Consider the following 18,304-nt stretch of genomic DNA (forward strand, 5'->3'; position numbering starts at 1 on the left):
TACAGTCATGTCATCAATAAACATGCATTGAATGAAATGAATCTATCAGTTTGTCATTTTCTACATTATATTATTTCAATGGAAAGTGACATTTTTCATCCCCAAGTGTTCAAACCCCATCATCTCAACCTTCTTCCATCTTGGACGTACTTGAACTACAATAAAAATGTAAATACTTTAAGTTGCTAAACAGTCATACAAATCTTACAGTACTACAAATAAGTGACAGGTCCAAAGTTGTCAGTTGAACAAAATGAATTTGACCAACAGACAAGTTGTCTTCAGGTTGTAAATAATACAAAAATAAGGATATTTTGACACACGGTTTTGTCATGTTGATCAAGCTTTTAGGAAGCAGGAAGATTTATTAAAGTATTACAACATGTGGTTCAAAAAGCTGTACATTAATCAGAAATGTCAACATTTGGCAACAGCCAAAACATATTATAAAAATCTAACTGCTGCTGGATGTTTTAAATCACAAAAAATTATTTTAGACTTTCTGCACTCCCTGAATCAAAAGGATCAGGTCATTTTTGTTACCTGTTGTCAAAACTTACCCTTAATGTCCCACAATGTTAATAATAAATAATAAAACTAATTCATGTAGCATGTGAGTGAGTGTGAGTGTGAATGTGAGTGTAAACATCAGAGGTTACTGGCAGCCTGACTACCAAATGAGGGTCACGTTGCTGACATCTTTAGAGAGGTCGGTCTTTGACGGGTAGACGACTTTCAGGTTCCCGTCTTGGTCGACCGTTCTGACCTGCTGGATGATCAACTCGCTGGAAGTCTCACAGCTGGAAGCCGTCTCTTGTGGGGTGTCCCCTTCCCCGTCTGATCCCACCTCCTCCTGATGCTCTGCCGTGAACTTGTTCAACTCTGCCATTTTCTGTGATGAAACAGGAAATGCCCTTTAAAAGCCTGTGTGATTTGTTGTTGCATGTGTCAAAAATAAATGTACCATCTATGGTGATCAAAAATCTCTGCTAGATGAAACCCTTTGAGGTTTCAAATGAAACAGTCAAATACACCCAAAAAAAGAAAAACAAGACACAAAATGTCTCCAAAATCCTTACTATATAATTTAATGCAGAATGGACTACATGCTAATCATCAAACATAATCTATAATCTAAAATCTTGTTTAAGCGAGGCAAAAAAACGTCAGCATTTCCTAATGCAACTTCAGATGCCAATTAAACTGCGACTCTGAAATGTTACTGCCAAATATATTTCACAAAAGAGACCTTAAAATGTATTTGTGTTATGTTTTGAGTGTTTCAAGTTCTTCAAGGAGTAGTCTCAACACAACACAATTCCAGCTATGAGAAGTTTCTCCTCTTCCTTTGTGTATTACATTGGGGGACAAGAATGTGCACCAAAAGCACACCCATGAATTGACTGTATTAGTATTCACTCACTCATGTTTCTGGTATGAACACAGTACAGATTCAGAAGCTGCTTAGAATAAGTGTGTGGTATATATATTTGGGATACCCTTACTTCTAAAGCAAAGCCTAAGCATTTGTCAGTTGTTAGAGAGCAAGGTGTCCAATTAACTACGGGACATATTCTCGTGAAGCTTGCTGTGGAACTGCATGATCAAAATGAGGATTCAGTTAAAGAAATATAATGATGGGAGTTAGAAAACATGAAGCTTACTACAATCAGAGCGTCCATAACATCTTTACAGGTCTGCAGGCTGGTTGCACTTGTCACCTCCAAGAACAACTCTTTGGTGGTCTTCTTGATCTGCAATGGGATTATTTTGATTATATCATGAAAAGACACAAAGACACGCTGTGGGCTACAACAAGACGAGCTCAGGCACAGAAGATAAGCAGACATTCTTATGTGTCAGATGTGTTGTTTTCCAGCATTTAATGTGAAATGCTCTTTTATGGGAGGCCACAATTTAAAAACAGGAAGTAAATAGACATACAAACCTTGGTTTTCTCACTGTTGGTAATAGGTGGGAATGAAATGACATGTCCCTCTGCATCCACCAGGCAGGGATAGAGTGTTTTTCCTTGCAAAATCTGCAGATATCTGTAAAAAAAAAAAGAAGTTTTATTTAGAAGAATAACTTGAAAATTGGTGATTTACAGGTTTAATTTAGTGTGTGTAACACTGGAGCTCAATGTGTGTCAAGTAGTTGTTTTGTCCTTATTATTTATCTCTATTCAACTGGCAGAAAAGCATTCAGGACTTTCCTTGAAGCAGACTGCAATGCATTAATCACAGATTGAAAAACCACCTATTGTATGATGACTTTAAGTCAAACATGTCAAGTATCATAATCAGCTATTTAAATACATCATTAAAACAGATTAATGAAACACTGAGGTTGATATGAATCAGACTGAAGCTGTGGTCCAACATACTTATACTGCCCTCATGTGTTCAAACATAACAAGCAAGTTGTTGTGCAGATGTCATGTGCAACACAAAAAGGGGTTTAACCCAAAATGTCCTCCCTTGACTCCAGCCTGCAGTCAACCAATGAGGATCTTTCAAAATATATTTCCAAAGCTCGTGCTGAGTCATGAGAGTCATAAGTTGTACTGACTTGTGGAGGCCGGTGACGTTCTGCCTCTTCTTCTGCTTCCTAAGCTCGTCAGCCTCCAGCTGAAGATGTCTTATCAGCTCGACGGCTGTCATCTCCTTCCGAGCCAGCGGCACAATCTAACAAATTGTGTGTTTTTCAGTGAAATCCACGTGTTTTTCAGTGACAATCACAATGGACCACACAGCGACTGAACGGCAAATAAAATCAACTGCAAATTCTGGCTGTCATAAGAATATAATGAGCCAATCAATCTGCGTCAACATACCTTCAGCTGAGTAGGTGGCTTGACATCATAAATCAAAGGAGTTTTGAGAAGCTGCACGTCATGAGTTGCAATGGTTGCGATGGTCCTTTTACCACACAAGTCATCGTGAAGCTTGGTCTAGAAAAACAAACAGATGAGTGTTTTTACTTGGTTGGCTATTTTATTAATCATTCACCTCTAAAATGTTCAGATGTATGCCACCTTGTGAGGTGTCTGATCTTACCTGAGCCACCAGGAACCGTTTAAGAGCATTCCCAGACTTCAGGTTCATGCCTCTGACCACGCAGCACACCAAATACGGTCGAACATCTTTCACCTCGGCGCTCACTTTGACTGTGAGTGCTGTAGGAGCATCCGAAACATGAAGAACCCTCACCACCATCTTGTTCAGTTCATCCACCTCGTCCTGTTCGTCCGCCACCTTCTCCTTCTTCTTCCTCTGCTGCTGCCTCTTCCCCCTGTCTGCACTGCGACCCCCGTCCACATCACCTCCATCCTCTCCCTGTCTCCCTTTTCCTTTGCCTCTGAGGTAGTCGAGGATGGACTTGGTCTGGCAGCCGTTGACCATCTTCTCCAGACGTTTGTCATTCAGCTTGTTGCCTTTGAAGTTGATCTCCTTGAGCTTGGGGCAGTCGCTCAGATCGGACGGGATCTCGCTTAGCTTGTTGTTGGAGAGATCCAGCACCTGAAAACAGAGGGACGAAGAGGACAAAACCACGTTTTTCTTTGGCTCTTTGGAAAAGAGCATCAGCTTCCCTCAAAAGGTTTTGAGTGTTATGTCAAGGAAAAACAAAAACAGACTAGCGCATAATGCATTTAAGGTGAGCTGGAGGTTATCAATTTTAGTGAAACAAATGGGCAAATATGAAACATCGTCAGCTATAGTTTAATATAAGATTAACACCAGAAATCGGGGTACATTTGATCCACACAGATGTACTTTTCTCAAAAGGTCCAGTGTGTAGGATTAAGTGGCACCAAGGAGTGAAGTTACAGATTGCAACCAAATGGACAGTCTCCCACATCTCGCCCTCTCTTTCCAAGTATATGTAGGAAAAACTCAAAAATTCATATCAATTCATAAAGATCTAGATGAGTTGAAGTTTGTCTGTTCTGAGCTACTGTACAAAAATGGCAGACTCCATTGAAGAGGACCCGGTTTTACTGTAGATATAATTTTAAGACAACAAAAACACAACGATTCTTATATTCAGGTTATTACACACATAAATACTTACACACTTGGACCTTTAAAGAAAATCTCCATTATTTACTACGTACTTAAACATGTCGTCGTATTGTTTACGTGTGTTTCAGTGATGTGCACACCTTCAGAGCAGGCAGCTTGAGGATGTCTCCACTCAGCCGGTCGATGGAGTTGTCAGAGGCGACCAGCGTGCTGAGGAGGTCCAGCCGCTCGGAGTAGAAATCAGCGGGGAAGCCGGTGATGTTATTCTTAGAGATGTTGATGGTGGAGAGCTTGGTGCACTGGCTCAGTCCCTCTGGCAGGACCTCCAGGCTGTTGCAGCTCACATTGAGCGTGTTCAGCTCCTTTAACTGGGTGATTCCCTCTGGTAAAACCTTCATGTTGTTGACCGAAAGGTCCAGGACCTTCAGGGACTTTAGGTTAGCGACGACATTGGGGATGGAGGCTAGCTTGTTCCTGCACAGGATGAGGCTTTGGAGGTTCGTCAGGTGTTGGATGTCCTCGTGTAGCTCTGTCAGACTCGGACACTGACTAACCTCCAGATAATTGAGCAGTGTGAGGGAGTAGATAGCAGAGGCGAGCCCGCCATTAGAGGAGACCCTCTTGTCGACAGCTGGACCCTGTAAGACCAGTTCACGTCTCTTCCCTGTCGCTGCTTTCTCTATTTCTGGCCATTTCTCTAAGTCATCCATGCTGCTACAGACCAGACGCAAAGCTAGCCGAGACAACTAAACGCATGACATCCGTTTGTGGATTTCAAAATAAATTATTATATTCTTGACATATGTGTTTGCGGATGATAAATATTAATGTATGCTTCAATATACCGGCGAATTAAAATAAAAACAAAACTTCGACAACTTTTAAGGATGACTATTACTTTCAAGACTTTAATTATTGCAAGAATTGTGAACTCTGCTTTTATTTTGGAGCCGGTGTTTAACTTCCTGTATAAACTGTGGCCATTTTGTTTGGCTACGATTTTTTTCCTCCAACTTTATTCAACAAAATAAAAGCACAAACCGGCTTATATATCTTTATATAGATCATCTTTGATATTATAAAGATGAGAGTGACGACAACACAAAGAAAAACAGACATTTAATGACAGTCTTGTTGTCTCCCAGTAAAACAGCGAGACAGTGAGACCTCATTTATTTTTTACACGTCCATGTTTTCAAGATTTTCTCCTCTGGATGAAGTTCATTGAATCAGTGACAGAAAAACCTGTTAGTTTACTGAATGTGTGCTGTTTCATTGACTGCTGTGACTGCTGCTCATTGCTGCTCTCCTCCAGGTGGAGGCGCTGTAGGACAAACTAACACAAGTGGTTTCTGGAGGTTTTTCATGGCAACAAGAAAATCCAAAGCAGTGATGAAGCTGTGGAACATAGAAGGAGCTTGTTGTTGACCGTGTGTGCTGTCCCAGCTGTTTGTTGAACAGTACAAAGAGTGTAAAAAGACTGGGTCCCGCTGTGTTACTCAGGCTGCACTACAGCGTCTATTCACAGGCGCGATCCCACTACTGAGCGGCACGGGGGCTTTGACCTGCTCCGTGTCCGACCTGGGCCGGTGCACCCCTCCTTAGACGACCTGGTGGTCCCGGGCTCCCCCAGGAGCACCATATCGATACCGAACTTAGTGCGGACACCCGATCGACATAGTCCGCTGCAGCTCAGAGCTCCTGAGCTCAAACGATCCTCCAGCCTCAGCCTCCCGGTAACTTGGATTACAGGCGCGCGCCACTGCACCCGGCGACATCTGTCCTCGTGCATAGGGGGTTTGAGTTTTTACACGTGACGTCATCAAGGTAGTTCAAGATGGGGCCATTCGTAAAACGTTTGTTCACATCAGAAATAATTTAATACACCACTACATTTGTACATTATACGTAAACAAACCAGACACAGTTACATGGCACTAATGAGAATATATTGCAGAATAAAACTTTGACAATATCGCGGAGCTGAAAAAATGAATCATAATAATACCACGACCTCCTAAAGATGCTGTTTTTTATTAACATGATGAAGCTACGAATCCATCCAAGCTAGACGTTTTGTGCTTGAAATGTCGTTTTAAAAATAAATCTTAGTTTACTGTATCGGAGCCATTTCACTGACTGCTCCTCTCCTCCATGTGAAGGCGTACCAGGACAACACTAAACCAAACACAACTGGTTTCTGACGAAAAGTGAAGAGAAAAAGGCAGTGATGAACATGATGTGTCCTGTAAATACATGAGGGTTAAAGTGTAGGTGTGATGAGGTTTAAAAAGCCCTTGAAACTTTTCTGGATGCCAAACTTTTAGGTCTGTTAATATGTTTGATATTTGAGCCTGTGGTTTATTAAGTGAAGCCTGGTTCACCCACAAAGCTCGTTCCACTTGTTGTCTAATTAGGCCTCTTGTCAGGACTGTGTGGATGTGCTCCTCAGTCTTATCAGGGTTCTAATGTTAAAAATCCAGTTTTTAATTGATATTGACAGTGTGCTCAGATGATTTATGTTAAAGAATTATTTTTGTGTTTGATCACATTATCACACAGCAAACCTGACGATGTATTCTAGCACAGGAATATTGCACACACTGCACAGAGATAAAGAGGAACCAGGCCTTGATAGGAGGCTCAGCAGCTAATTTGCACTTTGCTTTGATTAAATTATGATACTATATATACAGATCATTATAATGAACAGTAGAGGACCCAAACTGCAAACACCAACCACAGAAGAGAATACATTTATACAGTTTATTCAATCAAATTAATAGTGCAACTCAGGAGCAGGGTGACTGGATGAGATCTTAAATGTTAGAGAAACAGAACAGTGCAAGGCTGGTGGTGGCAGCAAACTTCAGGAGCAGGTGTTTAGATAAGACTGAGCTGGATGGATGACTGGCAGGATTTCCTGAAGCACAGGGAAAGTAAGGTTAAACAGGATTCAAAAAACAAATCTGTAAGGCTGGAAGGTGGAATCAGTCCTCTATATAGGATGACTGGATGATGAGCAGCAGGTGGTGAGCTGACAGTCAGGTGAGAGGGAGACTGGAGGTCACATCCAGCAACACACAAAACAGAGAGACAGACATGTCAGACAAACAGAAGGTGGAGTTTGGTAACTTACATTTTACAACCAGTACAAGTAAGACCTAACTACATACCACTACAGGCTACAACCTGCAGGCTGCCTCCACCTGCATGTTGTAGCCTCAGGCTTGGAGGTGGATGATCAGGCTACTGCCTCACCAAGTGCTTGCTCCTGATGGGACTGCTGCGTCTCTGTAAATTATTTAATAAACCGGCTCTATGTTGAATATCATATGGTGAGGGAGAGGAGCCGTCAGTGAAATGGCTCAGATACAGTAAACTAAGATTTATTTTTTAAAACGACATTTCAAGCACAAAACGTCTAGCTTGGATGGATTCGTAGCTCATTATGTTAATAAAAAAACAGCATCTTTAGGAGTCGTCGTGTATTGTTATGATTCATTTTTTCAGTCCACATATGTCAAGTTTTATTCTGCAATATTTCTCATTAGTGGCCATGTAACTGTGTCTGGTTGTTTACGTATATATATACAAATGTAGTGGTGTGTTCATTTTTCTGATGTGAAACAACGTTTTACGAACGGCCCCATCTTGAACTCCTTGATGACGTCACGTGTAAAAACTTCAAACCCCCTATGCACGAGGACAGATGTCGCCGGGTGCAGTGGCGCGCGCCTGTAATCCACGTTACCGGGAGGCTGAGGCTGGAGGATCGTTTGAGCTCAGGGCTCTGAGCTGCAGCGGGACTATGTCGACCGGGTGTCCGCACTAAGTTCGGTATCGATATGGTGCTCCTGGGGGAGCCCGGGACCCACCAGGTCGTCTAAGGAGGGGTGCACCGGCCCAGGTCGGACACGGAGCAGGTCAAAGCCCCCGTGCCGCTAGTAGTGGGATGCGCCTGTGAATAGACGCTGTAGTGCAGCCTGAGTAAACAGGCGGGACCCCCTTTTTACACTCGTGGTACTGTTCAACAAACAGCTGGGACAGCATCACACGGTCACAACAAGCTCCTTCTATGTTCGACAGCTTCATCACTGCTTTGGATTTTCTTGTTGCCATGAAAAACCTCCAGAAACCACTTGTGTTTGTTTGTCCTACAGCGCCTCCACCTGGAGGAGAGCAGCAATGAGCAGCAGTCACAGCAGTCAATGAAACAGCACACATTCAGTAAACTCACAGGTTTTTCTGTCACTGATTCAATGAACTTCATCCAGAGGAGACAATCTTGAAAACATGGACGTGTAAAAATGAATGAGGTCACACTGTCTCACAGCTAGTGTTCACGTTCTCAGTAACACCTGAGCTTTTCCTTGACAAGCGAAAATGTGAAGAAAAAATAGTCTCTCATTTTACAAGAAGCTATCAGGTCTGCACAAAGAAATAGAAATAAAGTATTGAGTCATTATAGGGTTCTTCTACTAAAATAATTAATCTGGATCTGCTCTCTAAAATATTGTTTTCCTCATTTCAGCATGACTGCTATGACATCTTGAAGGAGTACAGCTTCTCCAGATGGGGACCATACTTCTCAAAAGGGAAGATAAATACAGTTGATTTCTATTGATTTTTATATTGCATAAAACACATACAGTCAAGGTCAGATTAACTTGTTCGGAGTCAAAGAACAAAAGTTTACTGCTGCCTCAGTTGTCCACCTCCACCTCGTTCATGCTTACCTGCTGCCTCCATGTTCATATCAAGCACACAGCAGACCTTACATAGTAGCTTCATTGTTTTCCCTCACATCAACAACCCAACAAGGACTCCTGGATGAAAACATCTGGCTCCAGGTTTATAGCCTGTCAGTTTGATTGTGGTCATTTCATTAAATACAACTTTATTTAGAAATATATGCAGTCAGGAGGCAAATATCAACAGAAATAATTAAGATGATGGAACTAGATTTGACACAGGGCCGCTGCTGGACCTGCAGACGACCCACCTCCACCCACGAGCCTCATTCTACAACCTGGAGGCCACCTCCACCTGCAGACTCTGACAAACAGCAGTAGCCACAAGTGTCAGCAAACAACCTGCAGATAACCACACCTACCAGCTTCTGTCAAGAACCTATAAGCCACCTCCACCTGGACAAATTGTCAGACGGTTGTAGTCTAAAACTCCATCTACCAATTAAATTAAATTAAATTAAATTCAAGTCATGAATGGTTAGCTCCTAAAACTGATGAGCAGTTGGCACTTTGCATGGCAGGCAATGTCATCTGTCTATGGATGTGTGTGAATGGGTGAATGATATATGTAAAAGCAGTTTCAGTGGTCAGATGACTAGAAAGGTGCAATATAAGTACAGTCCATTTACTATTTATCATTTTAGTATATTAATTTAAGCAAAGCAAAGTAGAAATAGCTGCTGGGCCCCTTCCTCGTCCTCTCTGTGCAGCATCTGCAGTATTCCTGTGCTAGAATACATCCTCAGATTTTCTGTGTGATAATGTGATTAAACACAAAAATAATTATTTAATATACATCATCTGAGAACACTGTTAATATCAGTTTAAAACTAGACTTTTCACATCATTTACACAACTGTTGCTGTTTGTTCTTGATAATTGTATCTTCTGAGAGCGAAGAAGGTCAAACTGGAATAAAATATATGCTTAATACTCAGAAGTTTCTGCTTTACTGTGACACATTTTTTACTTTTACAGTACTTACTGACTGTTACCTGCCCGCATACTTGTATATAGTATTTAATAATATTATATATATTTATTTATTTTTTCCATGATTCATTCAGATACACCGTTAAAATAAAGGTCTAGAATATGTAATATTACAGACATTCAAGACCGACACCATTTTAGAACAAAAAAAAATAGACAAATATTTATTATTCAAATATTCTATAGAATGTTTGAATAATAATAATATATTGTATATATGGTTGCTATTATATTGTATATATGGTTGCTATGTTTTGTCTCCAGGTGCATCATTTTAATAGATCATAACTAGGGAAAGATCATAACTTGAACATAAACAAAATCGAACGGTCACGAAAAAGTTTGTCTCCTGTTTCACCGACTATTAACGGAAAATTAACCCTTCAACTGCGGATTGTTTACATCCACTCGACGATTAAAAGCACACAGAGAGTGAGGACGCCGACCAAGAAACGTCCATAATGGAAAATGTGAGCTTTGATTACTTTTTTTAATGTTTTATATCGATTTTACCGGACTGTACCGGATCAAACGATCTATTCGTTTGAAAACAGGCCAAACATGCGCATGAAATAATGACTTTATGACAAATATTAAGATTTAAATGTGCAAACGAAGTATTATCTGATTAGAAATGCGTTAATTTCCATTCATCTCCAGAACATTAATGTGAACGCTGGATAAAAATCATGTTGACATATCATATCAAGTCAAAGGTTTTCAAAAATATTAACAAATCCATATCACCATCAAACTTCCCCAGTTGATTAGATACATTAAGATAATTATTTTTGGTAATCTTCCTGACATGTTATGTTAAATTATGTAAATGAGCTTTTGGTGAATTCAGAAATCTACAGACATAAATAAACAAAATATTTACATACATTTATTTTCTAAAAACAAATTAGTGTGTTTTAGCATCGTCTTTACTCTTTTCTGAAAAAAGACCACATATCCACTTATTAATTCAATTCAATTCAATTCAATTCAGTTCAACGCAATCCATGTACCACCAAATCACGACGACGTCAAAGTTATCTCATTACACATTTTATATAGAGCAGGTTTATTAAATAATTTACAGAAACGCAACAGTCCCACCAGGAGCAAGCACTTGGTGAGGCAGTAGCCTGATCATCCACCTCCAAGCCTCAGGCTACAACATGCAGGTGGAGGCAGCCTGCAGGTTGTAGCCTGTAGTGGAAGATAGTTAGGTCTTACTTGTACTAGTTCTAAAATGTAAGTTACCAAACTCCACCTTCTGTTTGTCTGACATGTCTGTCTCTCTGTTTTGTGTGTTGCTGGATGTGACCTCCAGTCTGAGTGTCAATGACGTTCAGGTTGTTGTCTTGACACTAGCAGGTCAGGTTTCTTTGCTTCCTTCAGATCAGTGATCAGGATCACTGTATGTGAAAGCTCACATGAAGGTGATTTACTGTAATAAAGAGCTGTCCGTAATCATAAATCATAATCATTTATGTTTGTAATCAGCAAGCACACAGATCAGCATCTGCAGGAGTCCATCACAGTGTTTGATCTGTAAAATCCTGAAGTGATGTTAAATAACAAAACAACTGCTGATTGGTGGATTTGATCTGACCACGTGTTGAAATGTTGATCGCTCAAATACAGTAGGAGTAGACTGAGCTCAGAATTTGAACAGATAAAAGATGAATGGAGTTGGAGAGTTGGCAGGAAACAGACAAACGAATGAGTCTTTACAGGAAGTGAACTTGGCCACACAGGTACATCTGAGATGGTCAGCAGCTGTCAGCGGATCAAACCCGTGACCGTCCAGGTGAGATGCTGCACTGAGCGCATGCGCAATGACATCAGCTGAAAGATTCCACGGTTGCTATGGTTTGATTCTATAAGCGAATCTTTCATCAAAGCCTTTATTTTGAAAAAATCCAGAGCTGCGGACAGTCGCAACACTAGGATCAAAACTTTCTAGAGGCTTTCTAAACCGACATCAGCGACCCTAAAAACACCCTGACAGTCCGTTTACATCGAGAAAACCTGTGCATAGAAAACGTGAGATTTATATATTTTGAATTCCTGTTGTTTTCGATGTATTTTACCATCGAGAAATTCACTGATAATCCGTCAATATCCCTAATGTTCACTCTAAATTCATCATTTTTGATAGACGTTTGAGGTGTTTCCTCCACTTTGTGTAATGTTAACATATCGTTACATGTAGTGTCATTTAAAAAAAAAAAACTTTTAATGCTCCCAATTAACAATAAATCATTTCGGATATTATTAGTGTGTGAAAATGTCACGCAAAGCTTGAAAAATGTTTTCTTCAAGCAGCAGAGAAGCAGTTTGCAACACATCACAAAACTTGTTTTTAAATAATGTCGTGAGAAACTGCTCCTGTGAATTGATTAATGATCAAAAATGTGTTATAGAAGATATGATATGATATGATATGAAGGCTCCTATTAATCTGTAAAGGAACATTGTATAGACAGTTTAATGATTGAAGTCTAGCAAAAGGCAGGTACAGTCACAGTGACATGTTTAAAAAATCATGTAATATAGAATAGTAATAAGAATAGAACATTTGAAAAATAACTAGTTAATGTGAGTAAATAAGTTAAATGTTATTTAATATTTTCATTCACTAACCCAAGTTTATGAATCTTTTCACTGATAGTCAAAAGTCTGGACAAACCATCTCATTCGATATTTTATTTTTAATTTCTACATAGTAGATTAACACTGGAGACACAAAATGACTATGTTTCATATTTTAGATTCTTCAAAGTAAACACCTTTTCACTTTGACAGCTTTTGAAGTAGATAGACAATATTTGAAGAATTGAAGTATTGTTGTATTTGAAGATGTATTTGAGACCATCAGTTGGCGTACAGTACATAGCAGTTTGTGACTGCTGTAGTAATCTATATTATGACAAGAACCGCTCAACTCACGAAGCTGATTGAGACAATGCAGAGTGTGCAAAGCTGTCATCAAGCAGAAGGTGGCTGCTTTGGAGAATCTGAAATATAAAACATATTTTGCTTTGATTACACATAATTCCATAGAAACATAAAGAAACACATGTGAATGAAAAGGTGTGTCCAAACTTTTGACCGGTGCTGTATAAACATATCCTGCTAAGAACACTGTGACTGTTACTATTTTTCCTGCTAATAATGAACTATGCTTTTACTTTTGTGTGTTTTTAATGTGCTGGAGAATTATTCTATTGTGGTACTTTTAATTGAACGCAGATGAAGTCATAGTACAGCACTGTGTTCATGCGACATGTAGCAGTGGTTTTGAAGGTGTATTTGTCTTTATCTTCAGATGGACCACACGTCGAGACCTGTCTTTGTTCCGGACCCGTCCGACGCTGCACAGCCGATGTCCCACATGACCCCGGCACCAGTTTCCGGCAGTGTTTTTTCTCTCTCTCCCTCTTCTTCCTCAAGCTCTTCCTCTGGCTCTTCCTATTGGTCTCTCTCTCCCTCTTCTTCCTCAAGCTCTTCCTCTGGCTCTCCCTCTGGGTCTCTCCCTCACTTTTCCCCTCTCCCTCCCCCTATCTCTCCCCTTTCCCCTTCTTCTCCCTTTTTCCCTAGCAATCTTTCTTTTAGCTCGTCCTTGAGCTCTTCCTTGAGCTCTTCCCCTCACTCTTCCCCTGACTCTTCCCCCATCTCTCTTCCTTACTTTTCACCTATCTCTCCCCTTGACTTTCCCCCTCTGTCATCACCTCTCTCTCCCTTTGGCTCTACCCCTCACTCTTCCCCTGGATATATCTCCAGTGATTCCTCTGACCTTTCATCTTGCTCCCCTCCTTCAGTGTCGGAGGACGAGCAGTGGACTCTGGTGCCAACGGATCATCCTACTAGGCTCATCCTGAGGCGGGTGCAGAAGGAAGGCTCCACAGCCCAGACACCCAGCGAGCCACTCCAGGCATCCTTTGTGAAGAAGGTGTGTTCAAATGTTTGACTGATGCTGTATAAACAAATCCTGCTAAGAACACTGTGGAATGAATACATTTCAGCACATTGTGTTCATGTGACATGGAGCAGTAATTTAAAAGGTGTATTTGTCTTTGCCTTCAGATGTACCACCGCTTCACCTGGACGTCTGTTCCTGTTCCGGGCCCTACCGGACACAGCGTCCCGCGGCTGATCCTCCGGAGGACCCTGAAACTGACCTCCTCTCCCCCTCCCCCTCCCTCTCCCTCTCCCTCTCCCTCTCCCTCTCCCCCTCACTCTTCTGTCTCTCCTGACTCACAGTGGGTGACGAAGTTGCGGAGAATCATGCTGGAGAAAAGACATGCTGGCAGTCCCAAGAGACCCACTGCCAATGAAGCTAAGTCACCAGGTAAGTCATCAAGTAAGAGATTCTGCACTAGAAATCTTCTAAACTGCAGCATTGATTTGATTTGATTTGTTTCTCTTCTCCTCTCTCTATCAATTTTTTTGGGGAGAAGAAAAGAGGAGAAAAGAGGAGGGGGAGAGAGGACAGCAATATTAAAAAATACTCTGGAGGAGAGGACAGGAGAAGAGAAGATGATGATGATGATGAGAAGGAGGAGCAGGAGGAGGTGGGAGGACGAGTTCTCTCTTTTAAAAGGTAAATATCAAATGTTTTTATGAATTTCAACATTCATGTAGTGATCAATAATTTGTATTCGTCTAAATTATGTGAAGTTAATTTTTTCTGTCTGTTGTGTCAGGAGAGGAGAGAAGACAAGGAGGAGGAGAAGTAGGAGGAGGAGGAGGGCAACAAGAAGTCTACACTCTCTCTTTTAAAAGGTAAATATCAAATGTTTTTATGAATTTCAACATTCATGTAGTGATCAGTAAGTTGTATTTGTCTAAATTATGTGAAGTTATTTTTTTATATTTTGTTTCAGAAGAGGAGAGGAGACAAGGAGGAGGAGGAGGAGGAGGAGGAGGAGGAGGAGGGAGGGCAACATGGAGTCTTCCTCCTGTCATGTAAAAGGTAAATATATATTTTTCACTCTCTTCACTCTGAAGGCAGCTTCACCTTCATCTGAGCATACACGGCATGTCATCAATGTTCACTTGTTCTTTATTTTGTCTTTGCAGTGAAGAGTTAACCAAAGTGGAGAAACTCCTGATCAGCTACCTCAAAAACTTTCTGCGACAATGATTTCTGGAAAGTCCAGAAATGTTTTGTAAATTTTGTAAATAAAAAAAAAAACACACAAAAACAACAAAATCATCTCAGTTTGGTTTCTAACATTTCTGTTTTACTCTTGCAATTCTTGTTTGATGCTGGAAAAGCAAAAGGCAACAACATGCAGTGTACATACTTACAAACTCTAAATTTTCAAATTTTGTATTACTATAATTAATATTCAGATGATTATATTCCACAAAAATGTTCAGACTCATTCATGTTGAGAAACCTCAGAACACAGCTGAGCCACTGTTTGAGTATACTGCTGTTGTGTCACTCAAAGTCAAAGTCTAATTAATTATTTGTTCATTCAAGAGATAAATACACAGAATGTACCATACTGTATTCACTTAATGCCACACTTCAAAGCAAATCTGACCTGTGCTAGTATGAAATGGCAGTTTCTAGACAGACTTTTGGAATGAGGAAGTACTCTGAGTAAACCCATGTGATGGAGCATAGAGTTCGATCAAAGCAACAGAAAGTGCTTCAACATGGATTTAAAATGATGTTACCATGATCCAGATTGAGGATTTGCAGAGTCATCTACACTGTTTGTCTCTCCACTTTCTCAGTATGTTTCCAGAACATTTGATTCTCACTACTGGACCATAGCCTAGCCCTACATACATGAGTTTTGGAGACATCACACATCAACAGTGTGATATTTTATTCCTGAAAAACCTGATGTACTGTATACAATCAGACACATGCAGTGCACAGATAATCCACCAGGGATCAGTAATTCATGCACCTTCAGTTGAGACATCCAAAATGTCTGCTGTCAATCAGTGACCCACGCATGGTTTTTCAAGGATATTTTTGACAAATTTGAAAAAGTTAAAATGAGAAAAACTTTCAAATTGACGCAATTATTTTTTAATTATAATGAGATGGGGCAGTTAGAGGAAGGTGGTGATGAGGAAGTGTGATGGAGGCTCAACGTTCATAGACTGGCTTCTCTGTATTGTAATCATGAAGTGTGTGTCTGTTAGAGCGCAGTCCATAAAGTTCCACCAAGACTTGAATAAGAATGAAGAAGCAGGAAACAGTCGATCCTTTTATGGCACTTTAACCCAGTACACAGCTGTACATGTGTGTGAATACTTGTGTGTGTGTGTGGTTCTGGAATAAACAAAAACAATAACAGCCATCAATAAACAGCTCACAATATGCTTGATTACAGCACACAATCCGAAATAATAATCAGTCATCATTAGCATGAAAATTACGGAAACCATTGCATTCACTGGATAAAAAAAAAATTAGACACCTTATCTCGTAATTACGAGTAAAGATTGTGAAAGAAATTATCTAATGCTTATTAATATTGTCTGATCATCTAATGTTTATCAATAAATTATCTAATGATTATTAGTATTGTCTGATCATCTAATGTTTATCAATACTGTGAAAAGTTATTGATGATTATGCTGTACACTGTCTGATCATGCTGTGCACATTTGAATGTTGAACTTCACCTTAGCTCTGAACTTTACCCTTGATGGAGAGTTTGCGTTTCTCTGCAGTTGCACACCGACACTTTCTTGTATGGTATTATTTGGGCAGTTACTGACAGTGTGTGTGTGTCTCAGCACACACACATTGTTCGGCCTGTACAAATACGCCCTCCTGCAGAGAAACGTTGCCTCTCACCTCCACATATTCTGTATGTGTGTGTGATATGCCTCTGACTTTGCAAACTCAGGAATAAACTTGGACACTCTGCTTCATAGAATTGTCTCTTTATTGTGGAACTTCTGAACCCTTGGTAACATAGTACAAAAATTACCATCACAAGATCTCGTAATTACGAGATCCTGATCCTAATAAAGATTCCCAGAAATTATGAAAAGTCCTAGGAAACACTAATGTTCTTGGTGTGGCTCCGAGGATGGCTCGTTTTGATGAACATTAGGTTGTAGCTCGTTGTCTGTCTTACTAAGGTTGAAAATATGTGTGTTTTGTGTTTTAACAACGTTTCACTTAAGAGTGATTGATCCCGGAAGTGCCAATATCTTTCTAACTTTACCGAAGTGCAGTAGCCAATGTGGCACCTTTTTCTTATCTTGTAATTACGAGATAAGGTGTCTAATTTCTTTTTTATTCAGTAAATGCAATGCACTTCCATAGAAATGATATAATATCAATATATAATCTGCTTAAAGCACCTGCTCTGTCTTAGAGCCTTCAGGACAGGAAGACTTACAAGATGAAAGCATGGACCAGACAAGTGTAGAAGTTGAGGAACCAAGGCTAACATAGGACACAACAACAAAGACTTCAACACAATTACAAATCTGATTTAAATGGAGATAACTCATGGTTAAGCTTGACTGAATTTTCATAGTCCTCTTTTTGTTCAATCTATTACCTCCAGCAGCACACAGTGCACACTGGGTCTTCTGGATTAGCCTAACAAAACCTGGCCAAGACAAGATTATTGTCGATTGTTGCCTCCACCCAGCACCCTCCACTGACCATCAATGGTGGTTCTGTGGAGAGAGTGAGTAGCACCAAGTTCCTGGGTGTGCACCTCACTGGGGACCTCTCCTGAAGCACAACACCACATCGTTGGCCTTTATATGAGGTTTCATGTTATAAGACTAATTTCCTTTGGGAATACAGCTGTGGTATTATATGGAGGAGCTGCAGGTTAGCTGTAGGAGTTAGGTTATAAATAAATGTACGGTGTGTTCAAATAAAAAACCTGGTGTCTCAAAAGCCAACGCTGGAGCCCGTGTGTGTTATTTCACTGCTAAAGAAAGTGAAGGGGGTTAACCCCGAACTTGACGTGCAGAAACATAGTAAACAATTAGAAATATGAAGATCATAATGACTATTATTTTATTTAAATTTATTATGAATCCTTAATGCAATGCAAATCATTTTCTCAGAATAATAAAATACATCATGGTTTGGTGCCGCCTAGTGATCCCCCCAGTACCCAGTGGTTTGTCCGATTAGGCTGCACCAGTCAGACACCTGACACTAGCCCTAAAGCAATGAAAACATGGCATCAAAAAGGCAGGGTATTGTTATTGTTCATTGAAGCAGATTACACTTTTACTGTTGTTTGTTTTATTGTTATTGTTAATATTTTTTTATTCATTTATTTTTTGTTGGGGGGGTTGGCACCACTAAGCAGTTACCCTTAGGGTAAATCTGGGGCAACTGGACTTGGCTGTAGATCCATGAAGACCTCTTATCCAAGAGGCTTATTCAGTTCTGACAGGTGGGGAGACAAAGTGTGGGCTCGTTAACCGGGTCATTGTTGCCACTTGGTTCGTTATTGTGACGACTGTCAACCGAGTCGTTAAAGTCACCTGAGCTCCGGTGTGGACGACAGTCGTTGGACTCAC

The 18,304-nt window shown here is 40.3% G+C and overlaps 2 protein-coding genes across 2 annotated transcripts; one reads left to right on the forward strand and one right to left on the reverse strand.

The window, feature by feature from the left end:
- Positions 1-325: 325 nt before the first annotated feature.
- Positions 326-4,782, reverse strand: lrrc47 (leucine rich repeat containing 47). The gene is made up of 7 exons (XM_010755475.3): positions 4,166-4,782; positions 3,060-3,521; positions 2,837-2,953; positions 2,572-2,687; positions 1,949-2,051; positions 1,665-1,754; positions 326-892 (listed from the first exon to the last, which is right to left on the reverse strand). Exons 1-7 carry the CDS (start codon positions 4,733-4,735, stop codon positions 671-673), a joined length of 1,680 nt encoding a protein of 559 aa, XP_010753777.3. The 5' UTR covers positions 4,736-4,782; the 3' UTR covers positions 326-670.
- A 6,663-nt stretch (positions 4,783-11,445) lies between these two features.
- LOC113747754 (putative protein TPRXL) lies at positions 11,446-14,270 on the forward strand. Its single transcript, XM_027288784.1, has 4 exons — positions 11,446-11,573; positions 13,095-13,718; positions 13,853-14,117; positions 14,227-14,270. Exons 1-4 carry the CDS (start codon positions 11,532-11,534, stop codon positions 14,268-14,270), a joined length of 975 nt encoding a protein of 324 aa, XP_027144585.1. The 5' UTR covers positions 11,446-11,531.
- Positions 14,271-18,304: the final 4,034 nt, after the last annotated feature.

This window comes from Larimichthys crocea, chromosome XV, assembly GCF_000972845.2.
Source record: "Larimichthys crocea isolate SSNF chromosome XV, L_crocea_2.0, whole genome shotgun sequence".
Classification (NCBI taxonomy): domain Eukaryota; kingdom Metazoa; phylum Chordata; class Actinopteri; family Sciaenidae; genus Larimichthys; species Larimichthys crocea.